The sequence below is a fragment of the Scyliorhinus torazame genome, chromosome 7 (assembly GCF_047496885.1).
Source record: "Scyliorhinus torazame isolate Kashiwa2021f chromosome 7, sScyTor2.1, whole genome shotgun sequence".
In the NCBI taxonomy this organism is placed as follows: domain Eukaryota; kingdom Metazoa; phylum Chordata; class Chondrichthyes; order Carcharhiniformes; family Scyliorhinidae; genus Scyliorhinus; species Scyliorhinus torazame.
In genome coordinates this window covers 113042247-113070234 of record NC_092713.1, presented here as the reverse complement: position 1 = coordinate 113070234, position 27988 = coordinate 113042247, and the positions used below count along the sequence as shown (strand labels likewise).

Here is a 27988-nt window from a genome sequence, read left to right as displayed (position 1 = left end):
ATGTGGATAAGGTGGTCAAGCAGGCATACGGCATGCTGGCCTTCATTGGTCGGGGCATTGAATATAAAAATTAGCAAGTTATGTTGCAGCTGTACAGGACCTTAGTTAGACCTCATTTGGAATATTGTGTACAATTCTGGTCACCACACTACCAGAAGGATGTGGATGCTTTGGAGAGGGTACAGAAGCAGTTTACTAGGATGTTGCCTGGTATGGAGGGCATTATCTATGAGGAGAGGTTAGATAAACTTGGTCTGTTCTCAGTGGAACGACAGAGGTTGAGAGGCGACCTGATAGAAGTCTACAAGATTATGAGTGGCATGGACAGACTGGATAGTCAGATGCTCTTTCCTAGGGTAGGAGAGTCAAGTACTAGGGGACATAGGTTTAAAGTGTGTGGGGAAAAATTTAGAACTGTTGTGTGAGGCACGTTTTTTTACTCAGAGGGTGGCAAATATATGGAACACACTGCCTGGGGAGGTGGGTACGATAGTGACATTTAAGGGGCATCTAGACAAATATATGAATAAGGTGGGAATTGAAGGATACGCACTCCATAAGTGCATACAGTTTTAGTTTAGGCAGGTACCATGGTCGGCACAGGCTTGGAGGGCCGAAGGACCTGTTCCTGTGCTGTATTGTTCTTTGTTCTTTGTTCTATATCCCGTCCAAAAATAAGAGTGGTACTGCCAAATCTAGACCCCCCCAGTCACCTAGAGGAATACAGGGGAAGATCAAACAGCACGGTAGCACAAGTGGATAGCACTGTGGCTTCACAGCGCCAGGGTCCCAGGTTCGATTCCCCGTTGGGTCACTGTCTGTATGGAGTCTGCACGTTCTCCCCGTGTGTGCGTGGGTTTCCTCTGGGTGCTCCAGTTTCCTCCCACGGTCCAAAGATGTGCAGTTTAGGCGGATTGGTCATGATAAATTGCCCTTAGTGATCAAAAAGGTTAGGAGGGGTTATTGAGTTGCGGGCATAGGGTGGAAGTGAGGGTTTGGGTGGGTCGGTGCAGATTCGATGGGCTGAGTGGCCTCCTTCTGCACTGTATGTTCTAAAAAGAAAGCGTACGATAGGCATAAATAACTAGCCTAGATGAATATAGCACTGCAAATAGCCAAGACGAACATAGAAAGTGCACGACAAAGTCGAAAAGGAAATAAGGAACTCAAAGAGAGGCCATGAAAAAAGATTAGCAAGTTATGTTAAAGAAAACCCAAAGGTGTTTTACCAATATATTAATAGTAAAAGGTTAGTTAAGGAAAACGTGGGATCTATCAGAGATGAAGACGGGTTCATGTGTGTAGATGCAGAGGCTATAGGAAGGGTTTTAAATGAATATTTTGTTTCCGTGCTTACAAAGGAAATGGATGATGCAGCTATAGTAGTCCAGGAGGAACATTGTGAGATATTGGATGGGATAATTATAAAGAGAGAGAGAGGAAGTATCAAAAGATTCAAATCCAAAGTTGATAAGTCACCAGGCCAGATGGATTGTTTCTGAGGCTACTGAAAGATAGCAGATGCTCTGAGGATGATTTACCAATCCTCACTAGACACAGGAGGACTGGAGAAATGCAAACGTGGTACCATTGTTTAAAAAGGGATCAAAGGAAATGCCGAACAATTATTGGCCAGTTAGTCTTACATCAATGGTGGGCAAATTAGTAGAATCAATCCTGAGAGATAAGATTAATTGTCACATAGAAATACATGGACTAGTCAGGGATAGTCAGCATGGATTTGTTAAAGGAGAGTCTTGCCTCACAAATTTGATCAAATTCTTTGACGAAGTGACAAGAAAGTGACAAGAAGGTAGTGCAGTGGATGTGGTGTACGTGGACTTAAGCAAGGTGTTTGACAAAGTCTCACATGGCAGATTGGTCACAAGAAAGTGAAAGCCCATAGGATACAGGGCAATGTGGCAAATTGAATAAAAGGTTGCATAGTATTAGGAAATAAAGGGTAATGGTCGATGGCTTCATTGTAATTGGAAAGTTGTTTCAAGTGGTGTTCCATAGGGCTCGGTGTTGGGACCCTTACTGTTTGTGTTATATATTAACGACTTGGGCATGAATGTGGGGAGCATGATTGTGAAATTTGCAGATGGCACAAAGATTGGCCGAGTGGTGGACAGTGCAGAGGATAGCTATAATCTTCAGGACATTATTGATGGATTGGTTGAGTGGGCGATAATGTGGCCGATCGAATTTAACACAGAAAAGTGTGAGGTCATGCATTTAGGGAGGTCAAACGGTTGTAGGGAGAACACAATAAATGGGATTATCCTAAAAGGGGTAGATGAAAATAGATCTTGACGTACAGGAACACAGGTCCTGTTGAAGAAATTATAAGTTATCACTTTGCGTTTTCGCCAAAGGTCCTTTATTTAACACGAAGTTCGTGGGGGGATTAGAGAGACCACAGTCATTCCAAATGTCCCTGCTTTACAGAAGTAAGGCAAGCAATTTATATGATACAGTAAGCAATATCTAGGACAAAAGGCATTCTTTAGATTAGCAGAAAAGCGAGCAGGCCGGAGTTAGAGTTTAATAACAGGTCTTGAGTTCCCCGCCTAAGAAAAATAATAATTGTCTGCTGTCAACAAAACAATATGCAGCTGTATGCTTGTTTACATTGTATGACCTTCTGACTGTTTCATACAGAACCTCTTGACTAAAAATAAGGCTAAATATCCATCATGCTTTGCCAAGTGCCTATTTCCATGAAATATAGCCAAGCAGCCAGTTATAATGAATACAGAGTATTAAGGCAACTAATCCACCAACTAAAGTCCCTTCTACAGGTCCCTAAAGGCAGCAGTTCAGGTAGGCAAGGCTGTTAAGAAAGCGTATGGAATGCTCTCCTTCATTGGCAGAGGTATCGAATATAAAAATAAGGATATAATGTTAGAATTGTATAAAACACTGGTGAGGTCACAACTGGAATATTGTGTATAGTTCTGGTCGCCACATTACAGGAAGGACATTATTGTTCTGGAGAGAGTGCAGAGGAGATTTACAAGAATGTTGCCAGGGCTAGAAAAATGTGGCTACGAGGAGAGATTGGATAGTTTGGGGTTATATTCCTTGGAACAAAGAAGGCTGAGGGGTGACTTAATGAGGTGTACAAAATTATGAGGGGAAGGGATAGGGCGGACAGGATAAAATTCTAGAAACAGGGGACATAGATTCAAGAAAGTGGCAGAAGGTGTAATAATAATTTTTATTAGTGTCACAAGTAGACTTACATTAACTGCAATGAAGTTACTGTGAAAATTCCTTCGTCACCACACTCCAGCGCCTGATCGGGTGCACTGAGGGAGAATTCAGAAGACGGGACATGAGGGAAAACTTGTTTACGCAGAGGGTGGTGGGAGCTGTCCAATTTGGTGGTGGAGGCAGAGACGCTAAACTATTTTAAAAGGTACCTGGATCTGTACCATAAGTGCTTTGAGCTACAGTGCTATGGATCAGGTGCGGGAAGGTGGGATTAGAAAGGGCACCTCGGTGTCCTCGGGCTGACATGGTCGAGATGGGCCGAATGGCATCCTTCTATGCTGTAACTTTTCTATGATTCTAACACCTTTTCTCCACTAATACTGATCTCCTTAAGCTCCCCCCTCTCACTAAATCCTGTATTCCTCAATATTTCTGGTATCTTATTTTTGTCCTCCTTTGTGAAGGCAGAACCAAAGTATGTATTTAGTTGGTCAGCCATTTATTTGTTCCCGATTATAAATTCCCCTGTTTCTGATTGTTTTCACCAATCTTTTTCTCTTCACATACCTATAGAAACCTTTACAATCAGGTTTTATGTTCTTACTCTGGTACTCTATTTTCCTCTTCTTAATCCCTTGGTCCTCCTTTGCTGAATTCTAAACTGCTCCCAATCCTAAGGTCTGTTGCTTTTCGTGGCTAATTTATATGTTTCTTCCTTGGATCTAATACTATTTCTAATTTCCCCTGTAAGCAATGGTCTTCCCACCTTTCCTGTTTTTACTGCACTATGATGGATACCACCTGAAATAATGGATTATACAATGCAGCACACTAAGTAGTTTCTAGTGGTGAAGTTTAATTCAGGAGAACTATAACTAGCTACTCACATAAGTTGCTGTTGTAACATTCCCATGGCAACCATTTCCTCAAATGCCTTCACTGACTTGGGGTGTATAGGAACAACAGCATTGATATCAACCTGCAATTACAGTTCAGTATTAAGTGAACAGTAGCGAACAGAAGGCAGGTTCAAGACATTGAGGGTAGAACATGAAGCATTAAGCCAGTTTTATTTTACTTATTATTTTATTATTATACCGTTTTTCTAAAGAATGAAGCATTCTTCCCACCGTACATGTACTCATGCCAGGCTGATTTTTATTTCCCTAATATTTTTTAGGTAAGGGTATGAAGAATTTCAGATCCAAGGTGAATAGTTCGAGTTAAGATGCAAATCAGCCTTGATCTAATTAAATGACAGAATAAAATAATAAAATGTCATAAACCTATTTTGGGCCTCCTGCAGGTAGGGTGCTCTTTCGGTGGGTTGGTGGAGACCTGATGGGCTGAATGGCCTCCTTCTGCACTGTAAGGTTTCTATGGGAGATGAAGAATTTTTTTTTCAACCAGACGGTTATGGATCTGGGATTCATGGTCTGAAATGGGTAGTAGGGACAGAAACCCTCAACTCATTAAGAGGTGTTTGTGTCTGGATGTGCACCCCAAGTACCATAACCTGCAGGGCTATGGACCAAATGTGGGGAAGTCAGATTCGGCTAGATGGCTCTTTTACCAGCTGGCACAGACATGATGGGCCAAGTGGCCCCTTTCTGTGCTATAAACGTTTTATGATTGTATTTTATGATAGACTCAAGGGTTGAATGGTCTATTCCTTTTTTTAATGTTATCTTAGCTTGTGAATGTTAAAATAAATTGTGTCACGCTGAACTCCAGCTGGGATGAACTAATTTGAGGATAACACTAAAAGTGTTCTTGGTATAACAGTCATAAAAGCATTTCGTACTGTCCTCCAGAATGTTTGATCAAAAACTTTACAATGGCTAAATTTTTGTAACCATCATAAGTATGATTAGTAATGGTTAAGTTGTTACCTTTAAAACAGGAACAGCGGCTTCTTTCAGGTCTTTTTCATGGATGTTAGTATCTTCACCAATAAATTTCAGGATGGATTTGCTCGGGCTGTGAAGTGTATGACTTTCCTCTATTCCAAGACTTTGATCCTAAACAAATTAATTCACTTGCTTGAACACAAGTTTTTTGTTCTAAATTTGTCTTTCTACTGAAAATATGTGCTAATCAAAGTAGCAGATATCATTAATGAAACAAATGCAATATTCAAAATGTAACAGGCATGAAATTCAGATTGTAGCACCCTGGTTTGTGCCCTACAGATTTGGTGTCCAAATGGCAAATGCAGTTCATGTGCATTTTTTTGGGGTGAATCATGTCAAATGTCACGATGGTGAGGGCGTTCGCACGTACACCACAGCATGCAATGCTAATTTAATGTCAGCTGTGCCATTTTGTAAATCAATATTCCAGCTAATGCCTTCTCATAATTTTGTACAGCTGTAAAGCATTCAACAGCAAGAAGGATCCCCCACCATCAATGCTATTTAAATATATCGTTAACTGCTTACACATTCAATGCTCATTGAGTTTTGCCTGTTACTTAGATTCAGCAGTGATTGGTGCTTTCTATAGTTGTTTAAAGTTGCCAATTGCCCCCTGACATTGGTGCAACAGTAATCATTACCCCCGAAATACAACATGACTTGGAGAATGAACAAAGTGATTATGCAGAGCAGAGCACGTTGCTGGAAGAAGGAGAAGGTAGAAAGGGATGAGAGAAGAGCTCTGAGTAGGAGGCATACTGACCAACACAATTTTGTATACAAAATGGCAACATAGCAACAAAAATATAGGTGCTACAGATGGAATTTTATGGCCTTTAAGACATAAAGCTATCTGAAATAAAATGTTTATGGTTTGATATTACCTCAAAGTCTCTCATTCCCTCAGCTCTATCTGTATTTTCACTTGATTTGAAAATCTGTGAACTTTCTCCAGTTTCAGTGACATTCCCAACAACTTGCACAGCTGAATGCTGAAGTGCAGAAAAAGTGGTAAAAGCATTGCATTCTCATTAACTGACACAATTAAATAAATTACACCAAAGGTCACAGCGCACAGTACAGAATTCAGTAACAATTATAAAGGGTGTATGAATTCAAGTCATTCATAAAGGAATTTTTTTCTTGCAGCAAATTTCCTGGCAACTGACTGATCTATATGCAGGGTAATTCAATGTCTTGCCTATATCAAACTTTTTCAAAAAGCACAACACCCCACAGCCATCACATTGCTATACGTTAAATGATCTTGATTGTTTCAAATAACAACTTTATTTTAAGCTGATTAAAATGATTGACTTAAATATCCAATTCTGTAGAAGTATGCCAAAGAACATTTCAATTAATTGGACAAACAGAAAACAATTAGAAATCAGTGTGAAATGTCCGAGACGTAGATGGTCATTGCCGGCGCTTGGTTCTTTGAATCTTCTCCGCCATTCATTGTGATCATGGCTGATCATCCAACTTTTAATGATATGTAGAATATCATTTGTGGATATAACATAATAACCAAACTGTATATAAACATTAATGCCTGCATGCATAGATTACAATTCTAGCATCTGGCCACAGGTGGCGTGGCTACAGGAGTAGGTCACTGGAAGACGCCTCGTGGGATGTATTCTAGCATTCAACCACATGGGAGACAGGACGTATTTTCCTAGATAGCACAGAGAGAGACAAGCTGGACAGCAAGCACAAAGTGCAGTCACAGATCGAGCAGCTCTTGAGTCAACAGTAATTAATAATAGTTAATCATAGTCGTTTGTATTTAGCCGTTGTATCCAACTGTAATAATTGTAGACATCATAGAAACTCTTTAGTGTATTAGTTAATTGATAAACAGTTTTGTTCATTTACAAAACCGTATGTTCTCTGATCACTTCAACTACAAAGACCTCGCCATCCGTGCAGACAGAGAACATTACATGGTACCACAGAGTGAATGTCAAATGGGTGCAGTTAGGAAAAACTAGATACAGCAAGAAAAATTCGAAAAGGACAATCGGAGGCTTGACAAGAAAGAGATCGGCTGCCAAACTCAAGACGACCAGGTGAAGCAAGGTGGAAGCACTCCAGACTCTCGGCCCCTCCTCACGACTGGTAATGTAGATGCCAACTGGCGTGCTTTTAAACAACAATTTACTTTTTATGTGGAGGCCCGGGGTCTCCTGGCGGCCTCTGATCAGAGCTAAATAGCCCTACTGATGAATCTAGCTGGTGCCCAGGCAATTAGCTTATATAACACGTGGCCATCATCCTGAAGTACCACCACCACCAAGGCCAATCTCAGCATGGGGGAGCAAGTCTCCGCCAGCGAAGTGGGATGCCTGACCACACCAAGAGGTGAATCCGACCTCGCCGCCCCACGAGACCAGAGCAACCCACGTATAACCCCCTCCAGTGATCCTGACATCGCCACCATCATCAACGATTCCTCCGAACGTAACAAACTACCTTTACTAAATCCAGCCCTCCCATTCAAGAGCAGTCGCCAACCCAGGAAGCGGGGGAAACGTGTCAGTCTGAAGGTAAGACTTAAATTACGCAGCTTCAAGACCCTTCTCCCCAGCATACTCCTGGCGAACGTCCAAGCGATTGAGAACAAGCTGGATGACCTCAAAGCTAGACTTACCTCTCAGAGGGAAGTGAGGAACTGCTGTGTGTTCTGCTTACTCCGGCCACACTAGACTGCGCCATCCAACCTGAAGGCTTCTTGATCCATCAGATGGATCGCACAATGGCTTCAGGCAAGTTGAACGGTGGGGTGTTTGTCTCCTGATCAACACCCCCTGGTGTTCGGATGTGTTGTCCGTGGCGTGCCACTGCTCCCAGACCTAAAATACCTGACCGTGAAGTGTCGCCCTTTCTACCTCCCACGTGAATTCACCTGTGTACTTATCAGCAGTCTACATCCCACCCCAGGCGGAAGTGAAGAAAGCACTTGACGAACTACATTCCACCATCAACAACCAAGAAACAAATCACCCTGAAGCCCTGACAATCATGGCTGGAGACTTCAACCAGGCCAACCTCAGGAAGGTTCAACCCAAACTCCATCAACATGCCTCCAGCCCCACCAGAGGTGCAAACACCCTGGACCACTGCTACACAAGCATCAAAGGTGCTTACCGCTCTATTCCCTGACCACACTTTGGCAAATCCAACCACAAGTCGGTACTCCTACTTCTGGCTTACAAACAGCACCTCAGGCGTGCTGAACCAGTCAAGAAAACCATGCAGTGCTGGTCCGAGGAATCTGAGGACATTCTTTGTGATTGCTTGGAGTCTGTTGACTGGTCCATATTCAAGGCCGCGGGAGCTAACCTGGACGAGTACACAACCACCGTCACAGACTTCATCAGTAAGTGTCTCGAGGACTGTACCAAAGAAGACAACACGGGTATTCCCCAATCGGAAACCCAGGCTCAACCAAAGGGTCCACTCCGTGCTGAAGTCCCAGGTGGAGGCGTTCAAGTCTGACGACCCTGACCTATACACGAAATCCAGGTACGACGTACGGAAAGCCATCAGGGACGGCAAAAGACAATACCGGATCAAACTAGAGTCCCAGGCCAACGACACTAACCCACAACGACTATGGCAGGGTTTACATGAGATCACAGGCTACAAAGCAAGGCCAGGCGGAATCTCTGGAGCTGGAGCATCCATCCCCGATGAACTGAACAAGTTCTTTGCCCGCTTTGAACAGTCAGCCAATACATCAGTGTCACCCGCCTCAACAGCCCTGGACACACCCATACCCACTATTACAACCTCAGTGGTGATGTGTTGGGTGCTCTGGATCCGTGGAACACATACAGGCCGCCAACACTTAAAATAGTACAACACTATTTTATTAAGTTAGAAACTGTTGAACATACTTTCACTGTGGGTTAACACGATGTTAGATTAAACTAAAGACCTATGCCTGTCCGAACCAGTCTATGCACTCAACACATGGTGAGGACCTATGCTGTAAGCTGTAAGCTCTGTCCTTGTAGGAGGCTGTATCCCGAATGAGCGGGAACTCTGATGCCCCCTGTCTTTATAGTGAGTGTGCTCTAACTGGTGATTGGCTGCGGTGTTGTGTGTGTTGATTGGTCTTGCTGTGTGTCCATCAGTGTGTGTGTATCTGCACGACGATATACTGGTGTATATTGTGACAAGAGGTAAGAGCTGCCTTCTTGAAAGTGAATCCGTGGAAAGCGATGGGTCCCAACGGAGTCCCTGGGCGAGCACTCAGAGACTGCGCTGACCAGCTGGTGAGTGTATTCGCAGGTATCTTCAACACCTCACTTCTCCGCTCCGAGGCCCCCACCTGCTTCGAGAAGACCACCATAATACCAGTACCAAAGAAGAACAAGGTAGTGTGCATCAACAACTACCGATCGATGGCCCTGACATCTGTTATCATCAAATGCTATGAGTGGCTAGTCATGAGACGGATCAACGCCAGCCTCCCAGACGGTCTCAATCCACTGCAGTTTGCCTATCACCGCAACCGGTCCACAGCAGATGCTAGCTCCCTGGCTCTACAATCAACTCTTGAACATCTGGATATCAAGGACACCTATGTTCATAGACTACAGCTCTGTCTTCAACACCATTATCCCGACAAGACGAATAACCAAACTCTGCAACCTTGGACTTGACCCCTCCTTTTCCAGCTGGATCCTTGACTTCCTCACTAACAGACCGCAATCTGTCAGGATAGGTAACAGCACCTCCTCCACAATAGGCCTCAATGCCAGGGCCCCGCAAGGATGTGTGCTCAGTCCCCTACTATATTCCCTATACACACATGGCTGTGTGGCAAGATTCAACTCCAATTCGATCAAAGGTTTGCAGATGATACGACTGTGGTGGCCCTATCTCAAACAACGACGAATCTCCCACTGCCTCAGGAAGGCAGACAGCATTGACAAAGACCCCTCACACTCAGGCTTTGCCCTCTTCCAGATCCTTCCATCAGGCATAAGATGCAGAAGTCTGAAGACCCGCACATCCAGACATGGGAACAGCTTCTTCCCCACAGCTATTAGACTCCTCAACAACTCTCCCTCAGACTGATCTGTTCCCTGTAAGAACACTATTCACGATGCCCTATACTGCTCTTGCTCATATATTGCTTGTTTGTTCCACACTGTAACCAATCACTATTTGTCAATGTACCATTTGTCAATGTACTCTGTTGATTATTCTTTTATCCACTATGTACATACTGTGTACATTCCCTTGGCCGCAGAAAAACACTTTTCACTGTTCTTCGGTACATGTGACAATAAATATCGATCAATCAATTAGTTTGCCTTGGAGGACGACAAGAAAAGATATGATAAAATAATTGGACACTTCGATGACTACTGCCATCCAAAGACAAATGTAATGTTTGAGCGACATGTCTTTCATATGCGGTCGTAATAATTGGGCCAAGCATTCAACGCTTTTGTAGAAAACTTGCGTCTTAAAGTGCAAACCTGCAATTTTGCAGACTTAGAGAATTCTTTAATCAAGAACAAAATTGTTTATGGATTTAAAAATGATACGTTACGCGAATGATTGCTGCGCAAATTTGATGTGACTTTATCCGATGCAATACAGATCTGCAAGGCCAGCGAAGTTGCTTTACAACAAACCACTGAAATTCAAGCACAGGGAAGTGGCACGAAACAAGAAAGCGAGGCCAACGCCATCCTTGCTGTTTCGCAGCAAAACTACCAACGTGGTCAGCATGGGGACCATCATTTTAGACAACCATCGGAGCACACCACCTTTGTCCCAGGTGCGGCAGAATGCACAGCCCGAGTAAATACCCTGCACGTGGTAAAACCTGCAACCGATGTGCCAGAAGAAGTCACTTTGCTCACTGAAACAAGCCAGCAACTCAAGTGTGTCGATGTAGTAAACCGGCATGCTGCACCTACAGGAGCACTTAGAATTAATGTGGTGAAGACAGCAGATGAGTGGACGACACCGCTCAACATCAACGGCACAATGATACAGGTAAAGCTCGAGACAAGGGCTCAAGTAAACCCAATTAATGAAGCCGATTTGCTAAAGTTGAGGATAAAGCCAATCACCAAAAAAACAATTGCATCCTGTGTGGCTATAGCGGACAGTGCATAGTGTCTCTAGGTGCGTGTCACCAGAAGGTAGCAGTTAAAGGCAAAGAACACATGATCAGGTTCATAATAATGCAGTTGGCAAGAAAGTCGCAACTGGGTGCAGAGGCCTGCGAGCAGCTACAGCTAGTGTGGCATGTCCACAGCGTAATGGAGCAGCCGCCTGACGCTGCCATTGACCAAATTCTCACTTAATTTCCGCAAGAATTCCAGGGAATCGGGATGCTGCCATCACAATACAAAATTCAGCTGAGGGACGATGCACATCCAGTGATCCACCCGCCGAGACAAGTACCTGCGCTGCTTCGAGAATGCCTCAACACCAAACTAGACAAGATGTAGAGGCTAGGTGTCATTGAGAAAGTAGAAGACCCAACCGAATGGGTGAGCTCCATGGTATGCGTGAAGAAGAGCAACGGAGAGTTGCGCATCTCGATCCCAAGGACCTAAACAAAAACATAAAACAACACCATCAGATCTCCAAAGGAGAAGAGATTACCAACGAAATGAAAAATGCCACAGTATTCAGCAAACTGGATGCATCAAAAGGATTCTGGCAGCTGAGGCTGGACAAGGACAGCACACGTCTGTGCACCATTAACATACGGTTTGGGCGGTACTGTTTCCTAAGACTGCCGTTTGGCTTTATATCAGCATCTGAAATCTTCCACTGAGCCTTGGAGCAGATAGTAGAAAACCTGCCTGGAGTTCGAGTGTATGTCGATGACGTTAACATCTGGGCATCAAACGTGGCGGAACACAGAGCGACTAGGTCAAGTCATGCTCTGGATCAAGCAATATTGGCTCAAACTCAACAGGGACAAGTGCTAATTCGGCGTCAAGGAAATCACCTTTCTTGGTGATAAGTTGTCCAATCGCAGAGTGCAGCCGATCCGGAGAAACTCCGAACCATCATCAGCATGCCTCGTCCGCAGGACAAGAAAGCGATGCTCCGCCTGCTGGGATGGTAAACTTTGTCGGAACATTTATCCCCAACTTAGCCTCGAAGACCATAAATTTAAGGAACCTAATCAGAAAAAATGTTCCTTTTGAATGGATGATCAGCCATGAAACTGAGTGGGCCGACCTAAAACAGGCATTGATCACCGTATCAGTGTTGGCGTTCTTCGACCAACAAAAAATATGAAGATATGAACTGACGCCAGCCAGAATGGGCTAGGAGCAGTCCTATTACAAAAGAACACTGACAGGACCTCCCAACCAGTGGCATATGCATCCAGGGCAATGGTGGACACCGAGCATATTATGGCCAAATAGAAAAGGAATGTCTTGGGCTGGTGGAGGGCATTGAGAAATTCCATGACTACATCTTCGGCCGACCAACCTTTACGATGGAGACAGATCATCGACCACTGGTCTCCATCATTCGGAAGAACCTTTGTGAGATGTCACCTTGCATCCAGAGACTAATAATGAAGCTGCAGAAATATAACTTAGCTTGTGTATTTGCCGGGAAAATACATTGTGCTGGTGGATGCCCTGTCCAGAGCCACCAATAACAAGGACCGTACAGACATGGCTGAAATTGTATAGGGACAGGTCGATCTGATAGTGGAAACACTGCCAGTTTGAGACACCAAGTCCGAACTGATAAAGGCCGAGACATTGAAAGATGTGACTTTGCAGAAGGTACTCCATCACATGTAGCATGGATGGCCCACCAATGCGTGTTCCAAATTCTGAAACATCAGGCATGAGCTGAGCCACACCAATGTCTTTCTGCTATGAAAAAACAGAATTGTCATTCCACACGCCCTACAAAACATGATTCCCGTCCAGATCCACGAAGGGCGCCTGGGGATGGAGAAATGCAAGAGACGGGCCAGGGAGTCAGTTTACTGGCCAGGCATCGACCAAGACATACAACGCACAGTGGACCACTGTGAGACCTGCCAAAGGTACCAGAATAATCAACCAAAGCAACCAATGACCGAGAGCGAACCAGTCAACAAGCCATGGCTGAAGGTCAGGGTCCATCTGTTCTATATGAACGGCAATGAATACATGGTAATGGTAGACAACTACGCCAACTACCCAGAGGTAACAAAGCTACCGAGCTCCAGCAGTGCCAGTGCCATCAGGACTGCAAAAGAGATCTTTGCTCGGCATGGCATACCGCAAACGGTCATGAGCGACAATGACCCCTGCTTTTCCAACTGAGAATGGCAGCAGTTCGCAATGAAATATGACTTTAAGCATGTGACCTCCAGCCCACACTACCCTCAATCAAATGGGCAGACAGAGAAAGGGGTCCACATCGTCAAAATCCTGCTTAAAAAGGTCATGGCATCACACAGTGACCTGCTTTGTTGGCATATCGCACCAAGCCTCTGAGTTGTGGATTGGATCCAGCCCACTTACTCATGGGTAGGAGGCTGCGGACAATACTCCCCACCATGCCGGAAAAAGTTGATGAGCCAATCGTGCAGAGAATCGTGGCACAAAAATAAAAACAGTTTCAGTATTACAACCGATCCAGCAAGATATTGGATGACTTGGGACTGGACGACACTGTCAGGGTGCAGACACCACAAGGATGGTCTACGACTGCCAAGGTCATGAGCCAGGCAGGACCCCAATCATTTATCATCCTTACGGATCAAGGATGGAATCGGAGGGCATTGATGAAGCTAAAGAGAAACAGCTCCTCCTCGCACGCCTGAGCCTGTGCATGCCACCAAAAAAGGGCCTCCAACAGCGACAAATACCGAGCAAGTAAGACTGTCCGACAATGGCCAAACTGCCTCGACCTAAACACAAGCACTATGATGGTCCACCCGGGTTCGAAGGCGACCTGACAGACTGGATCTGTGAATAGTAAGACTTTTTAAAACACCGGACACTCTAAATGAAAAGAAAAAATTTGCATGCATTCAATTCAACCCATTTCAAATTCATGTATCTGTAAATAGCTTATATGTGCATGCAAATGATTTAACAATCATCTTGAAAAATAGGAGGATGTAATGATATGTAGAATATCATTTAATCATTGAAATGAAATGAAATGAATTTTCATTTCATTTCATTTCATTTGTGTATGTAACATATAACCAAACTGTATATAAACATCATTGCCTGCATGCATAGATTACAATTCTAGCATCCGACCACAGGTGGCGTGGCTACAGGAGTAGGTCACTGGAAGACATCCACATGGGATGTATTCTAGCATTCGACCACAGGTGGCTTGGCTACAGGAGTAGGTCACTGGAAGACAGGCCACATGGGAGACAGGACGTATTCTCCAGGATAGCACAGAGTGAGAAAAGCTGGACAGCAAGCACAGAGTACAGTCACAGATCGAGCAGCTCCTGAGTCAACAGTAATTAATAATAATTAATCACAGTTGTTTGTATTTAGCCATCGTATCCAACCGTAATCTTCATAAGCATCATAGGAACCCTTTAGTGTTTTAGTTAATTAATAAACAGTTTTGTTTATTTACAAAGCCGTATGTTCCCTGATCACTTCAACTACAAAGACCTCGCCATCCATGCAGAGAACATTACACAACTCATTAGCCAAATCCCACCTTCCCTCTATATCCTTTGATCCCTTCGCTCCAAATGCTATATCAAACTGCATCTTGAAAATATACAGGTCAGGATTCTCCGTTTCAATAATTAAGTGATGATGCCGGAACTGAATCGGTGGACTTCTGCGACAACTAAATTGGCGCTGGTCCCGGAGCAATTTATGATCCATTAATGGGCTAGCACCGCGCCACATGGAAGTCAATCAATTCCATTGGAAAACGGTATACAATTCGCTGGGGTCGGGATTGCCACTCGAGAGGATGAGAAGCTGCAGCCACATATTAGCACTCCGCTCCCCACACACACTCATCCCAGCCAACAAAATGGCAGCACAGAGAGCAGCACCCTGGTTTGCAGATGCAGGGCTTGAGACCCTGCTGGATGCCGTGGAGGAGAAGCGGGCCACCAGCCACCGTATACCAGGCCTGGGAGCTGGTGGCAGAGGCCTTGAATGCCATGGGCCCCACCGCCAGGACCGGACAACAGTGCAGGAAGAAGCTGCATGACCTCCCCGGGTGGCCAGGGTGAGTAACCAGCACTGTGCCCCATGGCATCAACCTTCGTCCCACACACCCATAATCCACCCCCATGGGGCGACAAACCCCACCCGACAACAGTGTGCCCGCTCCACACCCTGCACCACTTGCCAGCACCCATACCGCCTGCCATGGCTGGGTGCCCTGGCCACAAAGACCACCCCCTGTGCTGCACATGTCTGACTGCCTAACACTGTGAGCTTTCTGTCTATGGCACGCATAGCATGATCCCCCACCTCATCCCCTCACCACCACCCCTCACCACCCCACCTCCCCACAGTACCTCCACACCACACCCTCACTAGCCCACCACCCACCACAGAAACCCGCGATCCAATCATGCGTCATGTATGGGAAGCACGGTAGCATAGAGGTTAGCACTATGGCTTCACAGCGCCAGGGTCCCAGGTTCCCGGCTTGGGTCACTAACTGTACTGAGTCTGCGTGGGTTTCCTCCGGGTGCTCCGCTTTCCTCCCACAAGTCCAGAATGACGTGCTGTTAGGTAATTTGGATATTCTGAATTCTCCCTCCGTGTACCCGAACAGGCACCAGAATGTGGCGACTGGGGGCTTTTCATAGTATCTTCATTACAGTGTTAATGTAAGCCTACTTGTGACAATAAAGATTATTATTATTATGTGTCTTGTGTTTTGCAGGATCACCTGGCAATGAGGCGAGTCCTTCTGGTGTCCCCAGCCCCCAACCCTAAGCAGATTCCAGCAAGGAGTCAGCAAGGTAGCCCCCAATCGCCAGCCCGAGACACCCTGGAGCACTCATTCGGGGACGACATTGACTTTCCATCACAGCTGAAATGGATTCTCAGTCCCGCCGCGCCAGATTTCTGATTCAGCACGCCGGCGGGATGCTCCATTTCGCCGGCTGGTCAATGAGGTATCCCATTGTGGGGCAACCCCACACTGTCAAGAAACTCCCGGGCTGCCGGCAAAATGGAGCATCCTGACAATGGAGAATCCAGCCCACTGTATCCCCCCCATGCAGCTCCTCAACAGAATGGAGGATCCTTGCTGTGCAGTCGTTTTATATAACAGTCTCAGTCCATGAGCATTTGTTGTACCAGTCTTCTTCTATAGCCTAATATAATCGGAACCAAACCTCGGCATCTACATGTGAATAGCACAATTGCTTCACAGCTCCAAGGTCCCAGGTTCGATTCCGGCTTGGGTCACTGTCTGTGCGGAGTCTGCACATCCTCCCCGTGTGTGCGTGGGTTTCCTCCGGGTGCTCCTGTTTCCTCCCACAGTCCAAAGATGTGCAGGTTAGGTGGATTGGCCATGATAAATTGCCCTTAGTGTCCAAAATTGCCCTTAGTGTTGGGTGGGGTTACTGGGTTATGGGGATAGGGTAGAGGTGTTAACCTTGGGTAGGGTGCTCTTTCCAAGAGCTGGTGCAGACTCGATGGGCCGAATGGCATCCTTCTGCACTGTAAATTCTATGATAATCTATGTTCCACTGGTATGGAAGGTGCTGTAAAACTGCACGGTAGCATAGTGGCTAGCACTGTGGTGTCACAGCACCAGATCCCAGGTTCGATTGTCTGCTGGGTCACTGTCTGTGTGGAGTCTGCACGTTCTTCCTGTGTCTGCATGTGTTTCTTCCGGGTGCTCCCGTTTCCTTCCACAGTCCAAAGATGTGCAGGTTAGGTGGATTGGCCATGCTAAATTGCCCCTAATGTCCAAAAAAAAGGTTAGGAGGAATTTTGGGGTTGTGGGGATAGGGTGGAAGTGAGGGCTTAAGTGGGTCGTGCAGACGCGATGGGCCAAATAGCCTCCTTCTGCACTGTATGTTCTATGTTCTATCAGTCTCGACGTCCAGTGTTTTTGACTCGCAGTGATGTGCTAGTTGACATGCAGCACTCAGCACACACACATTAAAATCACCAGCAATCCACAAAAGCATTTCTTCAACACCTTCATCAAGTGGTTCATTCAGATCAATCTGCCTCTCTCCCTCCCAGCAGTAGACTCCCCAGCAGTGGAAAATCACACCGACCCAGAGCATGACAGGAGAAAGAGCTCCCCTTCCACTTCTCCAGCCCAGACAGCAGCTCATCTTCCCATCCTCCTTTTCCTTACTCCAGGCTGCAGAAAAAGAAGGAAACAGCAGCAGCCTCCAGGCATTTGCAGCCACATGCAGCAGCAAGGAGAAGGCACAACTTGCAGCACCACTTGAGAATATTCTGGTTATTAAATGGTCAACAGCACCTTGATACAAAAAGATGAAAACCAACTCTTAACTCTCCATAAATCACTCTAACCATTAAACAACAAGGAAAAGGCACCATGCCAAACACACACAGGTACCTTTCCACTACACAATATCGGTACAAACATAAAGCTACAACAGTTCATTTGTATAAAGAAAACCAAACACACTGCATCCCCCTATGTAGGTATCAACAGAATGAAAGATCCTTGCTGTGTGGTAGTTTTACCTATTAGTCTCTGTCCATAAGCCTCCATTGTACCAGCAGTCTTATGCGGCCTCATTTCAAAAGCTCGGTATCCACGTGTTCCACTGGCATGCAAGGTACAGTAAAACAACCTTGACGTTCAGGTTTGACTTGAGGCAACATGCTAGTCGTCATGCAGCACTCACCACACTCACAATTAAATCACCAGCAGTCCGCAAAAGCATTTCTTCAACACTTTCATCAAGTTGCTTATTCAGATCAATCAGCCTCTCTCTCCCTCCTGCAGCTCCCAGCAGTAGATTCCACAGCAATGGAAAAATCACACCGATCTAGAACACGCCAGAAGCGAGAACTAGATCCCTTTCCCCTTCTCCTTCTCCAGCCCAGGCAGCAGGCCATCTTACCATCGTTCCTTTCCTTACTTCAAGCCACAAAAGCAAAGAGACAGCAGCAAACATAACACAGCCTCCAGGCAGCTGCAAGCAACAGCAAGCAGCAAACACTGCTCATTCGGATCGATCTGCCTCTCTCTCCCTCTCTTGCAGTTCTCGCAGTAGACTCCTCAGCAGTGGAAAGTTGCAATGACCAGAGCATTCCAACAGAGAGAAAGAGCTCCCCTTCCACTTCTCCAGCCCAGGCAGCAGGTCATCTTTACCTTTCCTTACTCCAGGCTACAGAAAAAGGAAGGAAACTGCAGCAGTTGCCTCCAGGCGTTTGCAGCCACAAGCAGCAGCAAACAGCAAACACAACCTGCAGCACCATTTGAGAACATTTTGTTTATTAAACGGTCAACAGTAACAAAGATTTGAAAATCAACTATGTAACATTACACATATAACACCACGTTAGAGCTGTGACGTGTTCTCACAACTAACATGGCCAATTCCTTATTAACAATATCCTTCAGCTGTGAATCTTGAGGTTGCTTAACTGGAACTGTTTAATAAGTAATCATGTAATAAGTAATACATTGTGGGACATACCATATAACTAGTACATGGTACTGTTGGTTAATCCTCACTGTCTTCAGGTGATGTCCCGGAGGACTGGAGAATAGACAATGTTGTTCATTTGTTTAAGAAGGGTAGCAAGGAAAATCCAAGGAACTACAGGCCGGTGAGCCTTACGTCAGTGGTAGGGAAATTACTGGAGAGAATTCAACGAGACAGGATCTACTCCCATTTGGAAGCAAGGGGTAGTATTAGCGAAAGGCAGCACGGTTTTTGAAGGGGAAGTCGTGTCTCACTAACTTGATAGAGTTTTTCGAGGTCAAAAAGGTGATTGATGCAGGTAGGGCAGTGGATGTTGTCTATATGGACTTCGTAAGGCCTTTGACAAGGTCCCTCATGGCAGACTGGTACAAAAGGTGAAGTCACATGGGATCAGGGGTGAGCTGGCAAGCTGGATACAGAACTGGCTAGGTCATAGAAGGCAGAGAGAAGCAATGGAAGGGTGCTTTTCTGATTGGAGAGCTGTGACTAGTGGTAGTGCTGGGACCTTTGCTGTTTGTTGTATATATAAATGATTTTGAGGAAAATGTAACTGGTCTGATTAGTAAGTTTGCGGACGAGACAAAGGTTGGTGGAATTGCGGATAGCGATGAGGACAGTCAGAGGATTGTCATGTGAGAGTACCTTTAAGAAATGGGTGTTTATAAATGAGTATGTATATAAATATCTGTAGTGAGAGTACCTTTAAGAAATGGGTGTTTATTACTGCAATGATGTCAGAGAGTGGGTGGCGCTGGGCTGTCTGTCAGCTTTTTACTTTTGTTTTAGGCTGGTTGCTGCAGGGTGTTTTAGTTTCGTTTCAGAGCTGGATAGCTGCAGCCACAGCCAGAAGGGGTATTAGTTTCTCTCTCTGTAATCAAACAGCTGTAAATCGATCCTTTGGTGAGTTAAAACTAATAACTGCTTTCAGTAGTGACTTTAACCAGATGTGCTTCTGTTAAAAGTTCTGTTTCCAGTCTTATGGATGTTAAAAGGACAGCTTAAGGATTACTTAGTGTTGTATTCTTTGGGGGTTGTATTTGAATTAATGGTTGCTAAGATGTTCACTATATGTTTTAAAAAGGTTATCTTGAGTTCATAGAATAAACATTGTTTTGCTTTAAAAAATACTTTTCCATTTCTGCTGTACCACAACCTGTAGAGTGGGCCGTGTGCTCCCCATACCACAATCAAGTAAAAATTGTGGGTCAGGTGAACTCCATGATACACTTTGGGGTTCTGTAAACCCTGGCCCATAACAAATTGGGTGCTTGAGTGAAAAAAAGTCTTTCTATTGGAAAGATTAGTGAAATTCTACTGGAAAGGCAGTGAGGGTTAAGCATATTGTGGTTGCTTTTCAGGTGTGGTATCTAGTTTAAGTAGTGAGTGTCTTGTGGACAATGGCTCTTTCAGAGGCTCAGAGGTTTTTGGAGGTGGAGACGGTCACATGCAGTACCTTACGGACAGAGACTAAAAGCAGAATGTTAGATTTGGCAAAAACATTGCAGTTAACAGTACCTGACAGAATGCGTAAAGATGAGGTAATTATGGCGGTGGCTAAGCATTTAAAGTTGCCTGAGATACAATTTGACTCATTGGAAATGGCAAAAATTCAGTTACAAATTCAACAAATGGAACATGAGAAAGAATTAAAGGAGCTTGAATACGAAAGAGAGAGGAAAAGGAAAGAGAAAGGGAGATACAGATAGGGAAAAAGATAAAGAGAGAGAGTTTGAATGTCAGAAAATGGCCATGAAACATGACAGTCAGTTAAAATTGGCAGGGAAACGTACAGTTGGATGATAGTGGTGAGGATAGTGAAAAAGAGTGTCATAGTCGAAGGCTTGGAGGGAATCTATTGAAATATGTCCAAGCATTGCGAGGTTTGATGAAAAGGAGGTAAAAGCCTTTTTCATTTCATTTGAGAAGGTGGCTAAACAAATGAAATGGCCACAGGACATGTGGGTATTACTGATTCAAACAAAGCTGATAGGTAGGGCTAGTGAAGTGTTTGCATCAATACCAGAGGAGGTATCTGAGTTATATGAGGAGGTGAAAAAATCCATCTTAGGTGCATATGAACTAGTGCCTGAAGCCGACAGACAAAGGTTTTGAAATTTAAGGAAAGAACTTGGTCAAACATTCATGGAGTTTGAAAGGATCAAACAGAGTAATTTTGATATGTGGATAAGGGCTTTGAAATAGATCAAACGTATGAAGCTCTCAGAGAAATTATACTTTTGGAGGAGTTTAAAAGTTCAATTCCTGATGTAGTGAGAACTCATGTGGAAGAGCAGAGGGTTAAAACTGCAAGATTAGCAGCAGAAATGGCAGATGATTATGAATTAGTTCATAAATCAAAGTTTGGTTTCCAACATCAGTTTCAGCCTGTGAGGGATAGAAACTGGGGACATGAGAAATACTCAAGTGGTAAAAGTAAAGGTGATCTGATGGGAGATAATAAAGAGAGTGTACCTCAGATTTAAAAAGAAATCCAGGAGGTGTAAGAGATATGAAAAGTTTCAGATGTTTTCACTGTAATAAACTAGGCCATGTAAAGTCACAGTGTTGGTGGTTGAAGACAAGCACTGGGAAGGCTGATGTGGTAAAACAGGATAAGACAGTGGGGTTTGTTAAAGTGGTAAAGGAAAGCCCAAGTGAGGCAAAGGAGGTGCAAAAGATTATACAGCCCGATCAATATGTGATTGATAAGAAGGTGCCAGATCTCTTTAAAGAATTTACTTGTGTGGGTAAAGTTTACTCATGTGTATCAGGAGTGGCAGGTAAAGAAGTCACAATTTTAAGAGATACGGGAGCTAGCCAATCTTTAATGGTAAGAGATGAGGAGGTATGTAGTTTGGGAAGAATGTTGCCAGAAAAGGTGGTAATATGTGGAATTCAGGGTGAGAGGAGTAGTGTTCCATTATATAAGGTAAGGTTGGAAAGTCCAGTGAAGAGTGGTGAAGTGGTCGTAGGAGTAATAGAGAAACTATCTTGTTCAGGAATACAGTTTATCTTGGGTAATGATATAGCTGGATCGCAGGTAGGAGTGATGCCTACTGTGGTTGATAAGCCAGTGGAAAATCAGACAACTGAAGTGTTGAAGGACGAACATCCTGGGATTTTTCCTGATTGTGTAGTAACAAGGTCGCAAAGTCACAGTTTAAAACAAGAGGAGAAATCAAAGAGTGAAGATGAAGTTGAAGTGCAATTATCAGAAACTATTTTTGATCAGATGGTTGAAAAAGAACAAGAACAGGTGGAAGATTAGGCGGATATTTTCAGTTCAGGAAAATTGGCAGAGTTACAACAGAAAGATGTAGAAATAAAACGGATGTATCAGAAAGCATATACAGAAGAGGAATCTGAGTGTATACCAGAGTGTTATTACCATAAAAGTGATGTCTTGATGAGAAAATGGAGACCTTTACATATGCAGGCGGATGAAAAGTGGGCAGAAGTTCATCAAGCGGTATTGCCGATAGGGTATAGAAAGGAGGTGTTGCGAGTTTTACATGAGGTACCAGTGGGAGGTCATTTGGGAATAAGGAAAACTCAAGCTAAAACCAAGGAACATTTTTATTGGCCTGGACTACATAAAGATGTAGTTAAATTTTGTCAATCATGCCACACATGTCAAGTGATAGCGATACCTCAAACAGTGATAAAACCAGCACCCTTAATACCCATTCCAGAATTTGAGGAACCTTTTTCAAGGGTCCTCATTGATTGGGTAGGACTGCTTCCTAAAACAAAAAGTGGGAATCAATATCCTTTGACTATAATGGATGTGTCTACTAGATTTCCAGAGGCCATTCCAGTACATAATATTCCAGCTAAAAAGATTGTGGAGAAGATACTTAAATTCTTTACTAGATATGGACTACCCACAGAAAAACAATCAGACCAAGGATCAAATTTTACCTCAAGGTTATTCAAAAAAGTTGTGGATAGCTTAGGAATAAAACAATTTAAATCAACTGCGTACCACCCAGAATAACAAGGACCGTTAGAAAGGTGGCATCAGACATTAAAGACATTGTTGGGGGCTTATTGTCACGATTATCCAGAGGATTGGGATAAAGGAATTCCATTTGTACTGTTTGCAATTAGGGATGCAACTAATGAGTCAACCAAATTCATTCCTTTTGAACTAATTTTTGGTCATGAGGTAAGAGGACCACTTAAATTGATTAAGGAAAAATTGGTGAGTGAGAAATCAGAAATTAAATTATTGGGTTACCTGTCAAATTTGAGGGGACGATTAAATAGAGCGAGGGAATTGGCTAGACATCATTTAAAAGTTGCACAAAATGTGATTAAACGGGTAGCGGCCAAGAAATCCAAAGTTCGTAGTTTTGCCAGTGGAGATAAAGTTTTAGTATTGTTACCAGTGGTAGGTGAACCTTTAAAAGCAAGGTTTTGTCGACCTTATCAAATTGAAAGGAAATTAAGTGAGGTGAGTTATGTGATAAAAACGCCAGATAGAAGGAAAACTCACCAAGTGTGTCATGTGAATATGCTTAAAAGGCACTTTGAAAGAGAAGGAGAGAAAAAGGAGGAGGTTTTAATGATTCTAACTCAAAGTGACGAACCAGATCCAGATGACTGTGAATTTGACATACCTCAAATTAAATTGGAAAATGAGGATGTTCTTAAAAATTGGGATAAATTGTTGAGTTACCTTCCAGAGGAAAAACGGACTGACCTGAAAGAGTTATTGATATCACATGGGCAAGTTTGTAGAGATAAATTGGGAAGTACTAAAATGGCTATACATGATGTAGATGTGGGAAATGCTGTTCCAATCAAACAACATCCATATAGACTTAACCCTCTAAAATTGGCACAGGTTAGCAAAGAGATTAAGAATATCCTTAAAATGGCATAATTGAAGTGGGTTGCAGCCAATGGAGCTCACCCATAATGAGATGGTACAATAAACCAGACGGTACCCAACAGTTGTGTGTGGACTATAGAAAGGTTAATGCAGTTACAAGAACGGACTCTTATCCTATCCCACGTTTGGAGGATTGCATTGAGAAAGTGGGACAATCAGCTTTTATTTCCAAACTGGATTTACTTAAAAGGTTACTGGCAGGTACCTTTATCCGAAAGGGCGAAGGAGATTTCAGCTTTTGTGACTCCAGATGGTATATACCAATTCAAAGTTATGCCATTTGGCATGAAAAACACCCCAGCCACATTTCAATTGTGCGGTATACATCGACGATCTGGTAATTTTCAGCCAGACATGGAAAGAACATTTAAAACATCTGATGGAGTTATTCGATCGACTTCAGGGGGCGGGTTTGGTGATAAACCTAGCCAAAAGTGAATTTGGAAAAACCCAAGTCACTTTCCTTGAGGAGTTTCCGATACCATCAACACAAAGGGAAATAATGCAATTTCTTAGCATGAGTGGATTTGGTCGAACATTGGTGAAAAAGCTGTGTAGCGTGATTGCTCCACTGATAAACGTGCTGAAGAAACCACAAAAATTTCAGTGGACAGCAGAGTTTCAACAGGCATCTGACTGCCTGAAAGCTGTGATAACCAATGCTCCTGAGTTGGAGAATTACAAGGGACTCTGATCAGATTGAACTAAAGTATCTGACTTCAAAGAGACATGCCAAGGTGTAGAGAAATGGGCAGATCATGCAGACACCTTCTTGTTCAAATAGACTCTCAATCAAGAAGAATTCCAGTTGGAGGAAGAAGAACAAAAATGGACTATATTATTATACCTGTTTGCGTGTGTTGTTTTTTGAAACGTAAAAGTATATTTACTGTGTGCATTTCTTAAAGGATAGTGAAAAGGTAAAAAATGAAATCGTCTTGAGGTTGATGGGGGTTTTTTTCTTGGGGGGAGGTGTCATGTGAGAGTACCTTTAAGAAATGGGTGTTTATAAATGGATATGTATATAAATATCTGTAGTGAGAGTACCTTTACGAAATGGGTGTTTACTACTGCAGTGATGTCAGAGAGTGGGTGGAGCTGGGCTGTCTGTCAACTGTTTACTGTCGTTTTAGGCCTTTTGCTGCAGTGTGTGTTTTAGTTTCGGTTTTGGAGCTGGATCGCTGCAGTCACAGCCAGAAGGGGTATTAGCCTCTCTCTGTAATCTAAAAGCAGTAAATCGATCCTCTGGTGATTTAAAACTAATAACTGCTCTCAGTAGTGACTTTAACCTGATGTGCTTCTGTTAAAAGTTCTTTTTTAAGTCTTATGGATGTTAAAAAGACAGCGTAAGGATTACTTAATGTTGTATTCTTTGGGGGTTGTATTTGAATTAATGGTTGCTAAGATGTTCACTGTATGTTTTAAAAAGGTTAACTTGAGTTCATAGAATAAACATTGTTTTGCTTTAAAAAATACTTTTCCATTTCTGCTGTACCGCAACCTGTAGAGTGGGCCATGTGCTCCTCATACCACAACTTAGTAAAAGTTGTGGGTCAGGTGAACTCCATGATACGCTTTGGGGTTCTCTAAACCCTGGCCCATAACAAGATACAGCAGGATTTAGATCGTTTGGAGACTTGGGCGCCGAGATGGCAGATGGAGTTTAATCCGGGCAAATGTGAGGTAATGCATTTTGGAAGGTCTAATACAGGTAGGGAATATACAGTGAATGGTGGAAACCTCAAGAGTATTGACAGTCAGAGAGATCTTGGTATACAGGTCCACAGGTCACTGAAAGGAGCAACACAGGTGGAGAAGGTAGTCAAGAAGGCATACGGCATGCTCGCCTTCATTGGCCGGGGCATTGAATATAAAAATTGGCAAGTCATGTTGCAGCTATATAGAATTTTAGTTAGGCCACACTTGGAGTATAGTATTCAATTCTGGTCGCCACACTACCAGAAGGATGTGGAGGCTTTAGAGAGGGTGCAGAAGAGATTTACCAGGATGTTGCCTGGTATGGAGGGCATTAGTTATGAGGAGAGGTTGAATAAACTTGGTTTGTTCTCAATGGAACGAAGGAGGTTGAGGTGCGACCTGATAGAGGTCTACAAAATTATGAGGGGCATAGACAGAGTGGATAGTGAGAGAATTTTTCCCAGGATAGAGGGGTTAATTACTTGGGGGCATAGGTTTAAGGTGCGAGGGGCAAGGTTTAGAGGAGATGTATGAGGCAAATCTTTTACACAGAGTGTAGTGGTGGCCTGGAACTCGCTACTGGAGGAGGTGGTGGAAGCAGGGACGATAGAAACGTTTCAGGGTCATCTTGACAAATACATGAATAGGATGGCAATAGAGGGATATGGACCTCGGAAGTGTAGAAGATTTTAGTTTAGACGGGCAGCATGGTCGGCGCAGGCCTGGAGGGCCGAAGGGTCTGTTCCTGGGCTGTACTTTTCTTTGTTCTTTGCTCACCGTCAAAGTGAGTTAAAATGACCCTCACATATAACCAAGAACAGGGTTCTGACCTGGAGGTTTTTGGTAGGTCAGACAGGCGGCAGCATTCTCACTCAGCAGATCTGCTTCTCAACCCCTCTTGCTCCCACTTACTTTGGACCCCTCTTCACAATCTCCTTCCCTCCCAGTCACTCACTTGGCAACCCAATAACCACTCACTCACTTATTTGGCAACCTTACCTTTCGGTCTTACAGCAACACCGAGCCACCCAGGGGGCCCACAGGGCCTTTCATGGCCAGTAAACCATGACTGAAAACCACACCGACTCACTACAAGCAGCTAAGATGTGAAATCTGCTGCTCCCTCTACGCGGGACAGCTCAGACATCAGGGATTGGATGAAAGAACTTGAGACAGTGATCTGGGTGGAGGTCAAAAAATAATTTTCAAGGGTGAATTTCAAGAGGGAATTCTGCTAAAAGACAGAAATGTTTTATCCCTACTTGGATGAAAGCTTGGCTTGGATAAGCAATAAATATGGAACTGTTTAATAAGTAATCATGTAATAAGTAATACATTGTGGGACGTACCATATAACTAGTACATGGTACTGTTGGTTAATTTTAATATTTTCAAATTTCTTTAACTCTACTTTCTTCTGCTGCACTGTTCAAGAAAATACAATAGACACCATTCAGTGGAGTCAGCTGTGATCTGGGAAGGGTACTCTGTAGTGCCAAGGTGGAGTACCCACCTTGCTCGCCATTAAACAGCAGGATTGGGAAGTTCCAGTCTTCCATTTGCCCAGAGGTCCTCCATTCTGCCTCCATTCTGTTATCCATTATTGATCCACCAGATCCCATGCTACTCCGAAACAACTTATCAGAATCAAGGGATGTGGGAATCGGGAGAGAGGGTGGACTTGGGATTAAGTATCATCACCTGGTGAACAGAACCTGCCGGAGGCGCACAGGTGAATAAAAGCCCCCAGGAGGAGCGGGTCATGTCCAGACAATACACTGGCATTTCCTCCTGGCCACAGTGCTGGGGGGTTCCATGGGGGAAATGCAGGGAGTTCCGTGGTGTTGGGGGGAGGGTCATGTCCGGGGGAGTGGTGGGGGAGGGAGAGTTCCGTTTCCGTGAGGACTTCCTTTTTTCTATCTTTATCCTAAAGAAAACACTTGTGTAACATTAGCTCATCAATCAGAAATTTATACACTCTATGCGCAATGGGCTTTACATAAATCTTGACATGCCTTTCCACTCCTTCTACTTACCATAAAAGATATTAAGATTTAATACAAATACAAACTTATTCTACTCTCAGTATCGCTCAAGGTGCTCAATCTTTGTAATATATGAAGGGGAAGGTAAGAGGAGTAAGAATAATCTCATTAGTTGTTCTTGTATAAAACCAAAAGCATTACAGAAAAAAAACAAATAATTAATAACATTCTTCATAGAGGGTTAATTCAAGTAGGCAGCAGAATATGAAGGAAGGAATTTTCTCTGAACAAGTTTCTGCTTTTATTTCAAATGTTTGTAGTTGCTTCAAAAATAATCACATTCTACAAACAAACTTACTCATTAGGAGCAGGAGTAGGCCATTCAGCCCCTCAAACCTGTCCTGCCATTTGAAAAGAACATGGCTGATCTGGTTGTGGCCTCAACTCCACTTTCCATCCAACCTCTGAGACATTTTGGTGGAATTGTTGGGGGAGGGGGAAGAACCCTCCCAGTACGAGCTGGATAGGACTCATCGGTTGCTCAGGCCCAAGCCAAAGGCAAATGAGCCACCAAGGGTGGTCATAATTTGCTTTTACAAATTCCATG

General features: G+C 43.9%; 1 protein-coding gene across 2 annotated transcripts in view; it reads right to left on the bottom strand.

Annotated features, from left to right (window-relative positions):
* axdnd1 (axonemal dynein light chain domain containing 1) overlaps positions 1–27988 on the bottom strand; it is a 486782-nt gene that overhangs the window by 126836 nt on the left and 331958 nt on the right. For both annotated transcript variants that reach the window (XM_072511281.1, XM_072511280.1), the window contains exons 24-26: positions 6020–6127; positions 5112–5240; positions 4107–4198 (exon numbers count right to left, since the gene is read on the bottom strand). In XM_072511281.1, coding sequence (XP_072367382.1) covers positions 4107–4198; positions 5112–5240; positions 6020–6127 — 329 coding nt within the window. The remainder of the gene's footprint in view (positions 1–4106; positions 4199–5111; positions 5241–6019; positions 6128–27988) is intronic.